The 13,143-nt window shown below is 52.7% G+C and overlaps 6 protein-coding genes across 6 annotated transcripts; 3 read left to right on the forward strand and 3 right to left on the reverse strand.

Moving 5' to 3' along the window:
* Nucleotides 1-462: 462 nt before the first annotated feature.
* Nucleotides 463-1,240, reverse strand: EI97DRAFT_449399 (uncharacterized protein; the record flags this gene model as incomplete). Its single annotated transcript, XM_033800214.1, has 4 exons — nucleotides 463-599; nucleotides 682-798; nucleotides 899-1,002; nucleotides 1,080-1,240. The coding sequence occupies 4 exons, from the start codon at nucleotides 1,238-1,240 to the stop codon at nucleotides 463-465; spliced, it is 519 nt and encodes a 172-aa protein (XP_033655546.1).
* A 281-nt stretch (nucleotides 1,241-1,521) lies between these two features.
* On the reverse strand, nucleotides 1,522-4,898 carry EI97DRAFT_281099 (Six-hairpin glycosidase). The gene is made up of 9 exons (XM_033794362.1): nucleotides 4,279-4,898; nucleotides 4,125-4,204; nucleotides 3,886-4,064; nucleotides 3,648-3,821; nucleotides 3,135-3,587; nucleotides 2,226-3,085; nucleotides 1,911-2,166; nucleotides 1,709-1,861; nucleotides 1,522-1,604 (listed from the first exon to the last, which is right to left on the reverse strand). The coding sequence occupies exons 1-7, from the start codon at nucleotides 4,420-4,422 to the stop codon at nucleotides 1,957-1,959; spliced, it is 2,100 nt and encodes a 699-aa protein (XP_033655547.1). The 5' UTR covers nucleotides 4,423-4,898; the 3' UTR covers nucleotides 1,522-1,604; nucleotides 1,709-1,861; nucleotides 1,911-1,956.
* A 240-nt stretch (nucleotides 4,899-5,138) lies between these two features.
* EI97DRAFT_441283 (uncharacterized protein) lies at nucleotides 5,139-5,915 on the forward strand (the record flags this gene model as incomplete). Its single annotated transcript, XM_033799689.1, has 1 exon — nucleotides 5,139-5,915. The coding sequence occupies one exon, from the start codon at nucleotides 5,139-5,141 to the stop codon at nucleotides 5,913-5,915; it is 777 nt and encodes a 258-aa protein (XP_033655548.1).
* A 185-nt stretch (nucleotides 5,916-6,100) lies between these two features.
* Nucleotides 6,101-7,814, reverse strand: EI97DRAFT_280982 (uncharacterized protein). Its single transcript, XM_033794360.1, has 2 exons — nucleotides 7,219-7,814; nucleotides 6,101-7,160 (listed from the first exon to the last, which is right to left on the reverse strand). Exons 1-2 carry the CDS (start codon nucleotides 7,631-7,633, stop codon nucleotides 6,286-6,288), a joined length of 1,290 nt encoding a protein of 429 aa, XP_033655549.1. The 5' UTR covers nucleotides 7,634-7,814; the 3' UTR covers nucleotides 6,101-6,285.
* A 454-nt stretch (nucleotides 7,815-8,268) lies between these two features.
* Nucleotides 8,269-10,126, forward strand: EI97DRAFT_432098 (monooxygenase). The gene is made up of 2 exons (XM_033798088.1): nucleotides 8,269-8,659; nucleotides 8,753-10,126. Exons 1-2 carry the CDS (start codon nucleotides 8,617-8,619, stop codon nucleotides 10,042-10,044), a joined length of 1,335 nt encoding a protein of 444 aa, XP_033655550.1. The 5' UTR covers nucleotides 8,269-8,616; the 3' UTR covers nucleotides 10,045-10,126.
* Nucleotides 10,127-10,730: 604 nt separating this feature from the next.
* Nucleotides 10,731-13,057, forward strand: EI97DRAFT_281058 (oxidoreductase FAD-binding protein). Its single transcript, XM_033794361.1, has 5 exons — nucleotides 10,731-10,884; nucleotides 11,099-11,294; nucleotides 11,348-11,577; nucleotides 11,627-11,841; nucleotides 11,894-13,057. Exons 2-5 carry the CDS (start codon nucleotides 11,190-11,192, stop codon nucleotides 12,889-12,891), a joined length of 1,548 nt encoding a protein of 515 aa, XP_033655551.1. The 5' UTR covers nucleotides 10,731-10,884; nucleotides 11,099-11,189; the 3' UTR covers nucleotides 12,892-13,057.
* The last annotated feature ends 86 nt before the right edge of the window (nucleotides 13,058-13,143 follow it).

The following is a 13,143-nucleotide window of genomic DNA, read 5'->3' on the forward strand; positions in this document are numbered from 1 at the left end:
AGGACTTGCGCAGTTCACTGGTACTGCCAAGTGTGAGAAGCTGTTTTCTCTTCATCTCAAACGGGAGATGGAGCTCACTTTCAAACCAGGGCAAATTGAAGGCGACAAGAAGGCGAGTAAATCAAGCATGGGAGGAACGAGGTACTGCGTCGTTAGGCCACGATAGATGCAGCTACCCTAAGGGTCTTTTATAATAGTTCAGTAGTAAACTCACTTAGTAGCATTAGGAGAGTTACAGGTTTAATTACTGTTGTATTTACTAAAATAGGCTACTTTCCGTTGTAAAAGTTGTTTACCTGAGTATCCAGCTAGGTAATAAGCCTACGTCTCAATATTTAGGTAGTGCAAGGTAGATCTATCAGTATCGAATACTTGTTTCAACGCAGGTACCTAAATGCGGGTGATTCCCTCAATGTCCTAGGGCATCACTTATCTACAGCTATCCCATTCACAAAACGTCACTCAGGCCGTCGTAACATCCACCAGCGGCCAATTAATCCCCTTATCCTTGGCGCCCGTATTCCCCAGCCCCGCACACGAATAGAAACCAACCGGGTTGTTCTGCGTAGCACGCATGTACTGAAGATCGATACATTGCTCTAGGTCAACTCGGTCAGCTTTAACGAGATCGTCCGCGAAAAGGTGGCAGGTAGGGTAGGGTAGGGGAAGTGGATGACGTACGCGGCGCGGGCGACTTCTCAATGGCGATGCGTCCGTCGGCCATGGCGAACCATTTCTGCGAGTCGCTGGTTTCGTTGCAGTCGGTTAGGTAGATGCTGGCCATGTCTTTCCAGTTGCCTGTTGGTTATAGGTGTTTGGTGAGTTCGGGATATATCATATATATGCGGGTACCGCTGCAGACGGGGACGGGGAGAGAGGGGTATGCGGCCGAACGTACTCTTGGGCCCACCATCGAGGCAGAAGTTTGTGGTTGCTAGTTGGATTTTGGTGCTGTTGGCTTTGATGTACCACTGTTGGTCGACCTTGTTGGTGCGTGTTTGGCTGGTGGGAAAATATTTGTCAGTTTTCCATGTCACTCTTAAAGTTCCAGTGGAAGAAGGGCTGGATGGGGTACGCACACGACCAAAGTTGTCCCGTTCTTCACAGGCGCCTTCGGAACCACGACGAATTTCGCATCCACCATCGAGGTGATGTATACCGTGCGGTAACCTTCTGGAGCTGTGACCTGGCAGAGGCCAGTCGCCGCAAGCGCTAGCGTGAGGAGTGATGCCGCGAACATGTTCGAATGGTATGATTGCTGCCGGCTCGATGTTCAGATGCGGACGGATATGCTGGTTGTTGAACTGCACATTGAGTAAGGGGGTCGGTGGCCATGGTATATACGTAGAAACAGATGCCCCTCGAGAAGGGGTGGCCCTTGGTCAAATTAAGCTATACGCAGGATTAATCTGAAGCACGGCTTGATAGATTAAGCCTTCCTCTGCCACGAGACCCGTTTCTATTTTCCCGTATGAAACGCTCAATTCACCATAGAGTATATTGTGTAGAGCAAGCTCTGGCCCACTTCCCCACACGCCGGCAGATGGGTATGAGTGCCGAATCCAGTGGGGAAGAGGAGATGCATGGAACAAGGTTGTCTTTGCCTATATATATTGAACGGGAATTAGCGAGTCAACAACCTGAGTTACCCTACCGAGCGCAGTATTATCATAGAAACAAGGACTCGAGGCGATAAAGTAGCACATACAAATGTACATATTGAAAGTTGCCAGCCAGTGCCGTAACGACAAACAATGGGATATGGAACGTGGCGGACGTCGTTCCAAGGGTTCTCTCGATGCTGCAGCAAAGCCTACCCTAGATTTAAGATACTATCCAGTACCTAACATATACTTGGACGCTTAGTTTTTAATAATACTTGTCTATAGCGCTAGAATTCTCGCACTCACTACTAAGCTCTAAGATAGCATATGACCAACGACTAGTCGCATATCTCTACCTTCTATCGGCATTATCCAGAGTCCGATTCAAGTTGAACGCAGCGGATATCAACGCCAAATGACTGAACGCCTGAGGCGTATTCCCCAACTGCTCGCCCGACCGCGCAATCTCCTCGGAGAAGATGTGCAGATGATTACCAAAGCTGAGCGCGTTCTCGAAAATCGTCAGGGCTTGCCTGAGGTACTTTGGCTCATAACCGCCGGCCTGCCATGTTGTTAGAGACGAAGCACCATATGAGAGAGATCAAGGCGACGAGTACGTACTCTTGTCAACGCCTCAACAAGCCAGAAAGTGCACAGACTGAAGGCGCCTTCCAAGCCGCCCACGCCATCATCGATGCTTTCGCTATTGTATCGATACACGAGCCCCGTGCTGGTAAGGCCTCCTTTCTCCGGCGGTCGTAGTATGCGATCCAACGTCTTCAGGAAGCGTGGATCGGTGGGCGCGATGAAGAAGACCAACGGTGCGATCAGCACAGCCGAGTCTACAACGGTGTTTGACTCATAGCTCTGAACAAAGCATTCCATCTTTGTATTATACCCCTTTTCCATGACCTCTTCGCATATCTGGTCGCGGATCCGGTACCACTCCGCACGGTTCGGACAGGGAAAACTCCTCTTGTCCGCCAACCGCAGCGCCCTGTCGATAGCGACCCAGAGCATGATCTTGGAATAGACGAAATTCTGTTTCGCGCTGCGCACCTCCCAAATGGACATGTCTTCCTCCTTCCAGATGCGACAGACGTGGTCCGCAATTTCGCGAATAAGGAGCCACTGGTCATACGTGATCGGCTTGCCAAATCGGTTGGCGAGATAGATTCCGTCCATCAGTTCGCCGTAGATGTCCAGCTGCGTATGGAAAGCGGCGCCGTTTCCGATCCTGACGGGCCGGCTGCCTCGGTAGCCGTCCAAGTGGTTAAGCTCGACTTCTGGAATGTCGGTTCCACCCCAGATGGTAAACATGATAGGCAGTGCGCCGTGTTTCTTCTTCACTTCCTTCACGCGCTGAAACATGAAACTCGTATACGCCTCTGCCTCGACACTGAACCCGAGGCGGAGGAGAATGTAGATAGTGAAGGATGCGTCTCTCACCCACGAGTAGCGGTAGTCCCAGTTGCGTGCGCCTGAACGTCTGATTAGATGAGTCCTCGATATTTCCATCATGCCTCTTACCTCCGATCCTTTCGGGCAAGGAAAAGGTAGGTGCGGCACAAATGGCTCCTGTGGGTTCGAAGGTAAGCAGCTTGAGTAAAAACAAACTCCTCGTCACTACTTCCTCCCATCGACCCCTATATTTGCTTTGACTAATCCATCTGCTCCAATACTTCTGCGTACTAAGCTGGAGTTCATCCAGCAGTGCGGTGTTGATCTGCTCGATGTCGTCTTCCCCCGCATCTCGGAGGATAAAGGAAACGGCCTGCCCTTCATAGAGGCGGAAGTTTGCCGTGATGCCATCACCGAGTGGTGAACCCAGGGAAGCTCGCTGAAAAATAACCACCGGGCAAGTCATCTGTTCTTCTTCGTCGCCACAGTCGATTGTCGCATTAAGCTGCAAAGATAGGTTTGCAGATCGGAACACGGCTCCTTCTTTGCACACCTCTGTGGTGTGCTTGTCCTGAGCATAATCTGTGCAAAGTTAGATTTGGTGGGTGGTGTCAATAGAAGGAGGACGCGGGTGGGACATACTGAAGGCTGGGAGCACTTCAATGTCTACGTCCACCTGGCCGCGCAAACACTCGACTCTTCGCACCAACCATTTCTTCAAATCGGGGCGGTCCGGGACGGTGCCTGTAAAGTCGCTGGCAAGCACGTTGGCGTGGTATTCGGCGTCCAAGGCCTTGTTGTTTGGTCGTGGGAAAACTAGAGAACCACTCAGCAAGATCCGGGTGATGTTCTCGTGGGTTTAAGCTCATAGGCCACGTACAGTCGACCACGTTCATGACACCCTCCTCCTTTAGATATCGCGTTTCCAAGATATTACTTGCGGGAAGGTAATGTTGCTTGGTTGTACAGAGCTCTGGTTCGCCGGGGCTGATGGTGAAATGGCCGCCCTTGTCCTTGTCCAAGATGCGGCAGAAGACTGACGGAGAGTCGAAGTAGGGCCTCGTGCATCCATATTAGACACAGTCCTGGCCCTGTATAAGGAGGAAAGCTACTGCTTACCAGCACATAAAATCAATGCCTCCATCCGTCGCCACCAAAGCACATGTTCTCATGTTCCCAATGAGCCCATAGTCGTCAATCTACGCCAGGTCCTATCTTAGCCATTCTTCGCAAGGAGAATAGCGCCTTGGCCTCCCTGCGGCATGGAACATACCGGCATATACCCCGTGGATGTACGCATAGCAGTCAAATCTCGCCCACCTGGCGTCCCTCTTGGTGGCACTGAATTCTGCATTGTGTTTTCACGGATGCGAGGACTCTGTTGGCGCCTTTCCCGGTTGTATGTATAAATGGGCATCGAGGGATATTTAATGTCCCGCGTATGTATGTACGGTATAATGGTATCAAGGGAGTTGTAGATCCGTACCCGCTCCGCACCCTGGAAACGCAGGTGCGGTCACGAACTCAGATCGATGACGTCAGAGCTGGAATCAGAAGTCCTCCCCTTTACCGCGGCAGACTCATCATGTCCTAAACAATATGTATCCACGAAACAATGGACTAACAGTATGGATACCAAGGGGCCGATGCCGCATTCCGCTGAAGAGGGAGTCGTGTACCTTACTGTGTAGGGCCGGAAGTGTATATAACAATCACTTGTGCCTCCCATCATCCGCCAGCAACTTTTGGCAAATACCGGTCCTACACGGCATGACAGAACCCTGCGGTATTGGCAATCCCTCCCAAAACAGAACAATGCGCGTGAGGGGATGAATATGAAATTACTGCGAGGAGGCGACGGAGGATTACCTTTGGTAACAGACTTCTCAAATGCTGGGCCAATTTGCATAGTAGCCCGAATCGGTTAGACAAGTGCACGTGGGAGCCACGCGAGCGTTAGCGACAACGGCCAGATCGACCAATGAGCGCGTCGCTATCGATCGCCCAAAGTTTGCAAACCACAAGTGCCCCCTGTCCAGTCCACCCTTAACATTTTGTGTCCCTCTCGATTCTCAAACCCACGTTCATCACTCCGTCGCAACCTATCCTCGAACCCACCAAAAGTGCTCTACCATGTCTTCCATAACCACCGCAATCCCATCCGGCCCCCTATCCAATGGCCCAGATTGGTGCATACAAGACATGCTCGACTTCTGGGGCGCCGACGAGACCCCCTACAAATACAACGAATGCGCAAACTCAACACGAGGCCAGCAAAAATCCGACTTCCAAACCCTCTGCTGCGACGGCAACATCATCGACACGTCGGACAACCTGTTCTCCATGGCGCCCCGGAACATGTCCCAGTACCCGCTGGATATCGAGAATCTCGTGTGTTGCAGGAAGGCCGGACAGCTCCTCCCGGGCGGCATCATGCCCATTGAGACGGATTACACGCGTTGCGAGTACGGACTGAAGCCGACGCCGCTGGCCAGTCTGGCTGCTACGAACACCGAGAATGCCGCGCTATATCTGGCCACCTACGAGAGTGCGAGTGGGGATGCGACAGGAGGATGGGCGGATTGGACGCGCACTGAGACCCCCACGTGCTTGTGGGTTCAGACCGCCCATCCTGATATACCAATGGTGGATGTTACGGTTCCGGCGGCTGCGATCACAACATTACCTCCCCCCACGACGGATCGTTGGGGTTATACCATCACAAGGTCCGTTGAGGGTGACGGTACCAGGACGACTGCTTCAGCCTCTCGTTCAACACAGAATCCCTCCCGATCTGGTCCAGTCGCAGCATCTGCACCTTCGTCATCGGCAGAGAGGTCAAAAAGGAAACCGCTGGCGATGCTGCTGACCTCGCTTGGCCTGGGTCTGGTTTTCAGTTTGCTTCTCTGAGCTATCCAAATACTCCATCCATCACTACCGATGTGGCGCAAGTCCTCCCAAGGCCTCTTTCCTTTCCCTCCATATCCTACATGAAACTCCTCAACGTCATAAGAGAGTTTCAGAGGGCAGCATATCTTTTCTTGCGTTCTTCGGCTCCTCCATTTCCTACCCCTCTCGAGCGTACTCCTTCCGCTCTATTCCGCTTCCAACTCGTCATCATCGTTTGTCATATAGCGGTCGATATCCCGCATAGATCGAATTTCGTTTATATTATACCCTGTCGTTGCCTGCAACGGGTCTGAGAGCACCGTGTCTCAGCATAATCAACCACAATACACTTCGTACAGTACATGAAAATGAGAATCACTTAAAACAATTTTCACAGCCTATGTTGTGGCTCGCGGATCGCCTGACCATAATCGCCCGCATTCGGCACTCTGACGATGGTATGCGTGTGGAACTTCGCAGGCTCGGTATTCGACAGGAAAACACCAGAATGATGGTCGAACTCGGCGAGGATGACGGGACTCTGGATGCGATAGTAGAAAGGATCGTCGTCCCCATAGCGGCCAATCCAACTAAAATACGTCTCGTCGAGGTGCTTTCGTATCTCGGCCAGTTTAAGAGCTCGGGACTTGGGCGGGAGGTAGATGATGAACTCTTCCAAGATCTCCAAGAGCAGGTTCTGTTGCTCCTCGGATAGCTCCGACGAGGAACAGGTTATACCCTCATAAGGGACGATGCGATTATCGCGGAAGGCGCCGCACAGATGGCGTTGGTCGTCCCGGTTCCAGCGATCCGTCAGCAGGTCGCCGTCCTGCTTCATTGCCGGATCCTTCAGTAGCTCGTATGTCTGTGCACGTTTCTGCTGTTCGGACAGGAGACTCTGCATGAATTTAAGACCGAGGTCTCCCTCTTTGCGCAGGATCTCTGTTCCGGCCCATTCGCCGGCATCGATGATGTTCGGTTCTGCGCCCGTGAATGTCGGCGCTATGACGACTTGAGGTCCTCGGAAGAAGACAGCCAGGCAGAGGTGATGGCCGTACAGGAGCCAGCCCCACGGTGACGAGGGCAGCGCTGAAGGGGAACCGAAGAGGAGGAAGTTGTATGAGAATTGGTTCATGATGCGAGGAAGCTTCACAATCTCTCCCAAGAAGTGGTTGATGCGCATTGCGCCTAATGCTTTTTGATAGCCCTCTTGCGACAGGGAGGACTCGATCAGACGTAGTATCGCTTCACAGATGGGTTCGCGAACTGCCCGTGGCGCGTTAGAGTATACTGTCTATGTAGAATGGAGACGATTGGCACGGACCTTCCTCTAGGCGCAAGCCAAACGGTCTGAGCAATATCTCTGGATTCGACCATGCTCGCCATTCTCTAGCAGTCACTGGATACTGCAGTTTGTCTTTCTGCTCGGAATCCAATTTTCCGAGGAGCTCCTCAGCAGCGTTGGCGACTGTTTGGATATCCAGGCCCTCATCCTGCACCGTGAACAGCCCGTCTCGCACGACACCGTCGGTTGTGACACTTTTGAAGGGTTCAGCATACAATTTCTCCCATGCCTGGGTCAATTCGAAAAGCCATGGAGGAGCATGATTTTCCTTGAAGAAGCGGGCGTACTCGTAGACATCTTGTCGGGCGGCGGTAGTGAAGCGGTCAGTGGAGAGGTCAGGGAGATGGGCCCTGAAGGCCTCAGAAGCCTCTTTGAAGCTGTCGATGCGCACCATGAAGAAGATGAACGAATGGACGGTGGAATGAGGCAAGATGGCACAAGACCAAACGTGTGTATTCCTGATGTATTCGTGGTGTTGCGATTGAGTGCCCCGCAAACATGTCGTCTACTGTGTTCATGCACCCCGCCCGTTCGTTTGTAGACACTCGGCGCTACTTTTGAAGCCGATCTGATGCGTCGAGGTCGTGCCAAATGGCACGCAGGCGTGCTGTGAAGTACGTGCCTGGTCATGCTTAGTACAGGGGACATAAGTAGAAACCGCGTGCTTTTGTGACCTGCCCAGGTGGGAAATCTCTTTTGAATTCTTTAAGAAACATAAAAAATCGGGCGCGAACACTCTGCTCGAGACTCGGGCTGTAAGTAGGACTCCCGATTGCTAACGGAATTTGGGCCCCTTTTCGCTGTAAGGCTACCGCGTGAGTTTGGTACATGGAATCGAGGCCTTGCAAAGAAATATTCCGTCGGCCTCTCTTAGAGCAGCCTTTCTGTCAAGAAGAAAGGCTCCTCCGGGAAATCCAACGTATGAAGTCAATAATGTTGTCTGTTGGAGCAAACCGAGTGGGGCGTGAATTGTGCGGGGCGAAGAAGTGGGGGGCAGTGTGGGCATCGGCAACTCTGCAAGCTCCACCACAGGAACCCATCGCATGATCGCATGGCATCCTGTCCGGGGCCCCAGGGGCATTTTCCTGGCGCCATAGTTCTTATATTGAGCATGCCGAGGTCGCTGCCGGTGCACCAGGTCGTCGGCGCCACTAGCTACCAACCTCTCACACGCAAAGGACTTTGTATACATCTTTTTCCCGCAAGCCGGATGTACATTTGACGTCCGCTCTCGCGACCCATCAACCAGCGTCAATTCTCACTAGGAACTCGCGTACCTACACCATCTGCGTACATCTTCTCCGATAAAAAGACTTATCACGATATCTACTCCCCATTGGACCACCTCGCCAGGCCAGCCATCCCATCTCAGCCATCATGACGGACTCTAAGCCATTACGGATAGCCGTCATAGGCGCAGGTACGTGCTAACTTCTCCCACTTCCGAAAGACAATCTTCCCCGTCGTGTTCTACTCAGACCCGAATGAATGTCAGTACTGACGGAGTCATCAGGCATGGGTGGTCTAGCCAGCGCTTTGGCACTTGCAAAAGCTGGGCACACCGATATCACTGTGTACGAAAGTGCTCCGGGGCTCGGATTTGTCGGCGCTGGTATCCAGCTTGCCCCCAACATGGCACGCATCCTCGACAGACTAGGTTGCTGGAAACAGATTGCCGCCGAGGCCGTCCAGTGCAGCAGCACGTCCATTCGCGAGGGTGCTACCGACAACGAGCTCGGGCACGTCAAGCTGGATTACGTGGAAAAGACCTATGGATACCCGCACATGGTCGGCCACCGAGCGAGTTTAGCAGGCGCCCTCTACGATGGGTGTCTCAAAGAGAAGGCCATCACTTTCAAGCTGGGATGCACCATTTCCGAAGCCAAATTCGCCGGCAGGCCTTCGTTCAAAGTCACCCCAGTCACCGGTGAGCCATACCGTGTCGAGGTCGACGTTCTCCTTGCTGCCGATGGCGTCAAGAGCCCAACCCGCGTGGCAATGCTGAAGGAGAGAGGAGAGGCCGCAGATGCAAAGGACACAGGCCAGGCCGCGTATCGCATCATGCTCACCCGTGACCAGCTGAAGCACGACCCCGAACTTCTTGCGTTGCTCGATGCCGACACAGTGACGAGGTGGATAGGGGAAAAGCGCCACATCATCGCCTACCCCATCCACAACAAGCAGATATACAACATATCCACTGCCCAACCAGACGACCATTTCGCATCCGCTCCCAGTGCCACCTACACTACCAAAGGCTCCAAAGAAGCCATGCTGCAGGTGTATGCGGATTTCTGTCCCAAGATACAGCGCATGTTGAATCTGGTGCCAGAGACTGAAGTCATAGAATGGAAACTGCGCGTTCACGATCCCTTGAGCACCTGGGTATCGGGTTGTGCGGCCCTGGTGGGCGACGCCTGCCATCCTACCCTTCCGCACCTCGCACAAGGCGCTGCTCAGGCCATCGAAGACGCAGCCGTCTTAGGCGTAACGTTAGCCCCTGAACGGATTGCGGATCGCAAGCCGGAGACGATCCACAAGGCGTTGAAACTCTACGAGAAGGTGCGCAAGGATCGAGCGGAGGCGCTGGTGGAGCTCGCAGCCGAGAATGGACGAGCCATGCACCTGGGTTCCGGCAAGGCCAAGGAGGAGAGAGACAGGATCTTTGCGGCCTTGAAGACGGGGAAAGGGCCCGTGCCGGATAAGTGGGCGGACGCCGACGTGCAGAGGATGATATATGGGTTAGACGTGGTCAAGGAAGCGGAGAAGGCCTGCCGGGAGGAGGGGCTGCTGGCAAAGCTGTAAGTGGAGACCGGGACACTTGCACTGAACGCTCATCTTTTTCCTTTTTAGGACGACTTAGACTTGGATTTTCAGAAACCTCCTGTATTGATAATATCAGAAACCGTCCGATTCGGTGACTCCTAACAGGCAACCTTGGGGATTAACCTGTCAGAAATTTACGTACTTGTGTACAGAATCCCAGCGTTGTGTGCTGTGTCTTAGCAGCGTCTTTGTTTGCTTATTGTCTAATTGAAAGGCTCTTGCCTGCATTTGCGTAGACAAAGACTGCTAGAGCTGCAACGGAAGTACAAGTATGTCCTTGGCTGCATGAAAGGGAAAAGCGACTCTGTCAGTAGCTGGAGTGATGTTGGGAACAACGGGGAAGCCAACAGGCCAATCGTTATTACGCCGACAAATCGGGTAAAACTCGACCATTCGATCATGAAGGGAATTCCGATCCATTGCCAAAGAAGGCGCTTGTGACCTACGTCATAAATGCCTTGCTAGAGCCGTTCCTCTTGGATACGAAGTATTAGGCAGGCTATTAATCCTTCCTAGCTGGAAGGGGAAATGCTGACCCTCGTCAACTTATATCGGCATGGGGGTACTCCCTCTTTTCAGCGATTCCGGCTGAATCCAGCTAGCACGCGACTTTCTTCGGAGCCGCTAAACATGGCGACTGCTCTGCTCCGCTCTGAGGGTCTCTCAAAAGGTGGACTATTTTCGGATCCTTCACTCGGAGCTCTGGACGCGGTATATGAGAATTGCGATCGTTTGAAGACACGACTACGGTGATAATCTATCCTACCCGTGGTCGGGTGAGCATCTCTAGATGGAATCCGACGCATGAGACCATGGTTTGTCAGTAGACCAACGCTCGTCAATTCCCATGAGGAAAGTGAAAAGAATTCGACCAGGATATGTGCGCCAAAGGATCGTGCCAACGTCGTATTTGCACGCCCAGACGTCTCGCGTAGCTGCAAAGCTGCAAAGCTGCACTAGCCATCTATGTAGCTGCTGTGATCGGGTGGTATTCGAGTCGACGGGCAACCTGAACTCGCTAACCTTGGATTAGTTCCTAGTACTTGGATATAAATGTCAGTAATGGCTCACGAACCAGCAGTCTCTCATGGAGATTTTCCCATAAGGCCATATTCGACAAGACGATGCTCACATTATTGATTCTTCTTTGCGCCTTGGTCAGGGGCATTCTGGGTTCATTCCCAGATCCGAAGTCGATTCTAGAGCAGCTGAGAAGGACAGGCGCCTGTGTACGTCGCATATAACACGGTACATATCCTTCAACTGGTCTTACGCATGTTAGTGTACGGCACTTGATTACTTCCTTCCCGGAAAGGTCCATTTCAACAACATTGGAGACACCGAATACCACGCCTCACAAAAGTCTTTCTGGTCAGCACAAGAACAAAGTCTCAGCCCCGCTTGCATTGTCATCCCGACAACCACACAAGATGTCTCCATTGCCGTGGCTATCCTTAGTGTTGGCCATCAAGCGTCCATCTCGCGTTGCAAGTTTGCTGTCAGGGGAGCAGGGTAGGCCCACTTACCCGCACACTACAACTATAGCGCTGAAGTATGCCAGACATACCCCACAAGCCGGAGCAGCAAACATCGACGGAGGTGTCACGATTGACATGCAGAGCATGAACCAGGTAGCCGTCTCTAGTGACCAAAAGATTGTAAGCATCGGGTCTGGTAATAGGTGGGGCAACGTCTATCCTACTCTCGACCGTCAAAATCTCGCCATGATAGGCGGTCGTGTATCCCCAGTAGGTGCTGGCGGTCTAATCACAGGAGGTAAAACGTCCTCGCTATCCCAGTGTATCCTTCAATGCTAACACTGTTCAAGGTGGCATATCTTACTTTTCCGGTCGGTACGGCTTCGCATGCGACAATATCCAAGCATTCGAGATCGTCCTTGCCAACGGAACCGTGGCCGTCGCAAGCAGCACAACGAACCGCGACCTCTTCCGCGCCCTCAAAGGCGGAAGCAACAATTTCGGCATCGTCACCAGGTTCGACGCCAAGCTGTATCCGCAAACCCCTTTTTGGGGCGGCAGCATCTCGCAACCCATAACGAACAAGGACGCCATCTTCGAATTCTTCACCAATTTCACCGTCAGCGCCAATTACGACCCCTATTCGGCTCTCTTGACCGATTTTGCCTGGCTGGCGGGAATCCCGACTATCGTGCACCAACCTATTTACACGAACGGGAATGCGACGTGGCCGCCGCCAGCCTTCGAGGCGCTGGATTCAATGCCGAAACTCACGAGTACCATGCGGAAAGACAGGCTCGCGAGTTTTACGGACGAGCTGGCTGCCACCTCGGCCGTCACCAATGGCCGGAACAACCTGTTTCTGACAACGACGTTTGCCAACCGAGTGGACGTGACGGCGGATTTCATGGGCGAAGTGTTCGAGCTCGCGGATGCAGCAGCAAAGGAATTGATCACGGTCGTCGGCCTGGTCTTCACCATGACATTCCAACCGCTACCGTATGCCGTCTACTCGAAATCAGCTTCAACGGGCGGCAACGTCCTAGGCCTCGACCGCTTCAGGGACGACCTGATCAATCTTCTCTTCACCATATCATGGCAACTACCGCTCGACAATGCGCGAGTGGAAGCCAGGCTAAAGGCACTGGAGACGGACATCAACAATCTGGCGAGGAGTAAGGGGATATTGAATGAGTTTATCTATCTGAACTATGCGAGTGCGTGGCAGGATCCGATTCGCGCGTATGGAGATGCAAATGTAGGATTTTTGAGGGGTGTGAGTAGGAAGTATGACCCTAATGGCTTGTTTCAGCGAGCGGTTCCTGGGGGATTCAAGTTGGGTATTTAGAGGGTTGGTCAAGCATGCCTGATATTATGGGCGTGGAGCTCGAGGAGAGACGGGGTGATTGTCGCAGAGACGCTCGCCTGGGTTATTGTTAGCGTTGAAGAGGGATTCTGTGTGCTAGTTCGGATGAATGAAACAGCTTGAATCGAGGAATAAGTGTACTGCTTTTCCAGATTTCTCCCCAAAACGTATAGATTCGTAGTGACCCCCACCCCCCCGGTTTTGCATACATATAGAGAATCAGAGCACATATCG

The sequence above is a fragment of the Westerdykella ornata genome (assembly GCF_010094085.1).
Source record: "Westerdykella ornata strain CBS 379.55 unplaced genomic scaffold EI97scaffold_6, whole genome shotgun sequence".
In the NCBI taxonomy this organism is placed as follows: domain Eukaryota; kingdom Fungi; phylum Ascomycota; class Dothideomycetes; order Pleosporales; family Sporormiaceae; genus Westerdykella; species Westerdykella ornata.

Coding starts and splice junctions, on each gene's coding strand:
- EI97DRAFT_432098 (XM_033798088.1), top strand. CDS start 8,617: ATGACGGACTCTAAGCCATTACGGATAGCCGTCATAGGCGCAG. Junction 8,660..8,752: donor GATAGCCGTCATAGGCGCAG/GTACGTGCTAAC, acceptor CGGAGTCATCAG/GCATGGGTGGTCTAGCCAGC.
- EI97DRAFT_281058 (XM_033794361.1), top strand. CDS start 11,190: ATGCTCACATTATTGATTCTTCTTTGCGCCTTGGTCAGGGGCATTCTG. Junction 11,295..11,347: donor TGAGAAGGACAGGCGCCTGT/GTACGTCGCATA, acceptor TACGCATGTTAG/TGTACGGCACTTGATTACTT. Junction 11,842..11,893: donor TGGCGGTCTAATCACAGGAG/GTAAAACGTCCT, acceptor ACACTGTTCAAG/GTGGCATATCTTACTTTTCC.
- EI97DRAFT_280982 (XM_033794360.1), bottom strand. CDS start 7,633: ATGGTGCGCATCGACAGCTTCAAAGAGGCTTCTGAGGCCTTCAGGGCC. Junction 7,161..7,218: donor TGGCTTGCGCCTAGAGGAAG/GTCCGTGCCAAT, acceptor CGCCACGGGCAG/TTCGCGAACCCATCTGTGAA.
- EI97DRAFT_281099 (XM_033794362.1), bottom strand. CDS start 4,422: ATGCCCATTTATACATACAACCGGGAAAGGCGCCAACAGAGTCCTCGC. Junction 3,822..3,885: donor TGTCATGAACGTGGTCGACT/GTACGTGGCCTA, acceptor GTGGTTCTCTAG/TTTTCCCACGACCAAACAAC. Junction 3,588..3,647: donor TGAAGTGCTCCCAGCCTTCA/GTATGTCCCACC, acceptor AACTTTGCACAG/ATTATGCTCAGGACAAGCAC.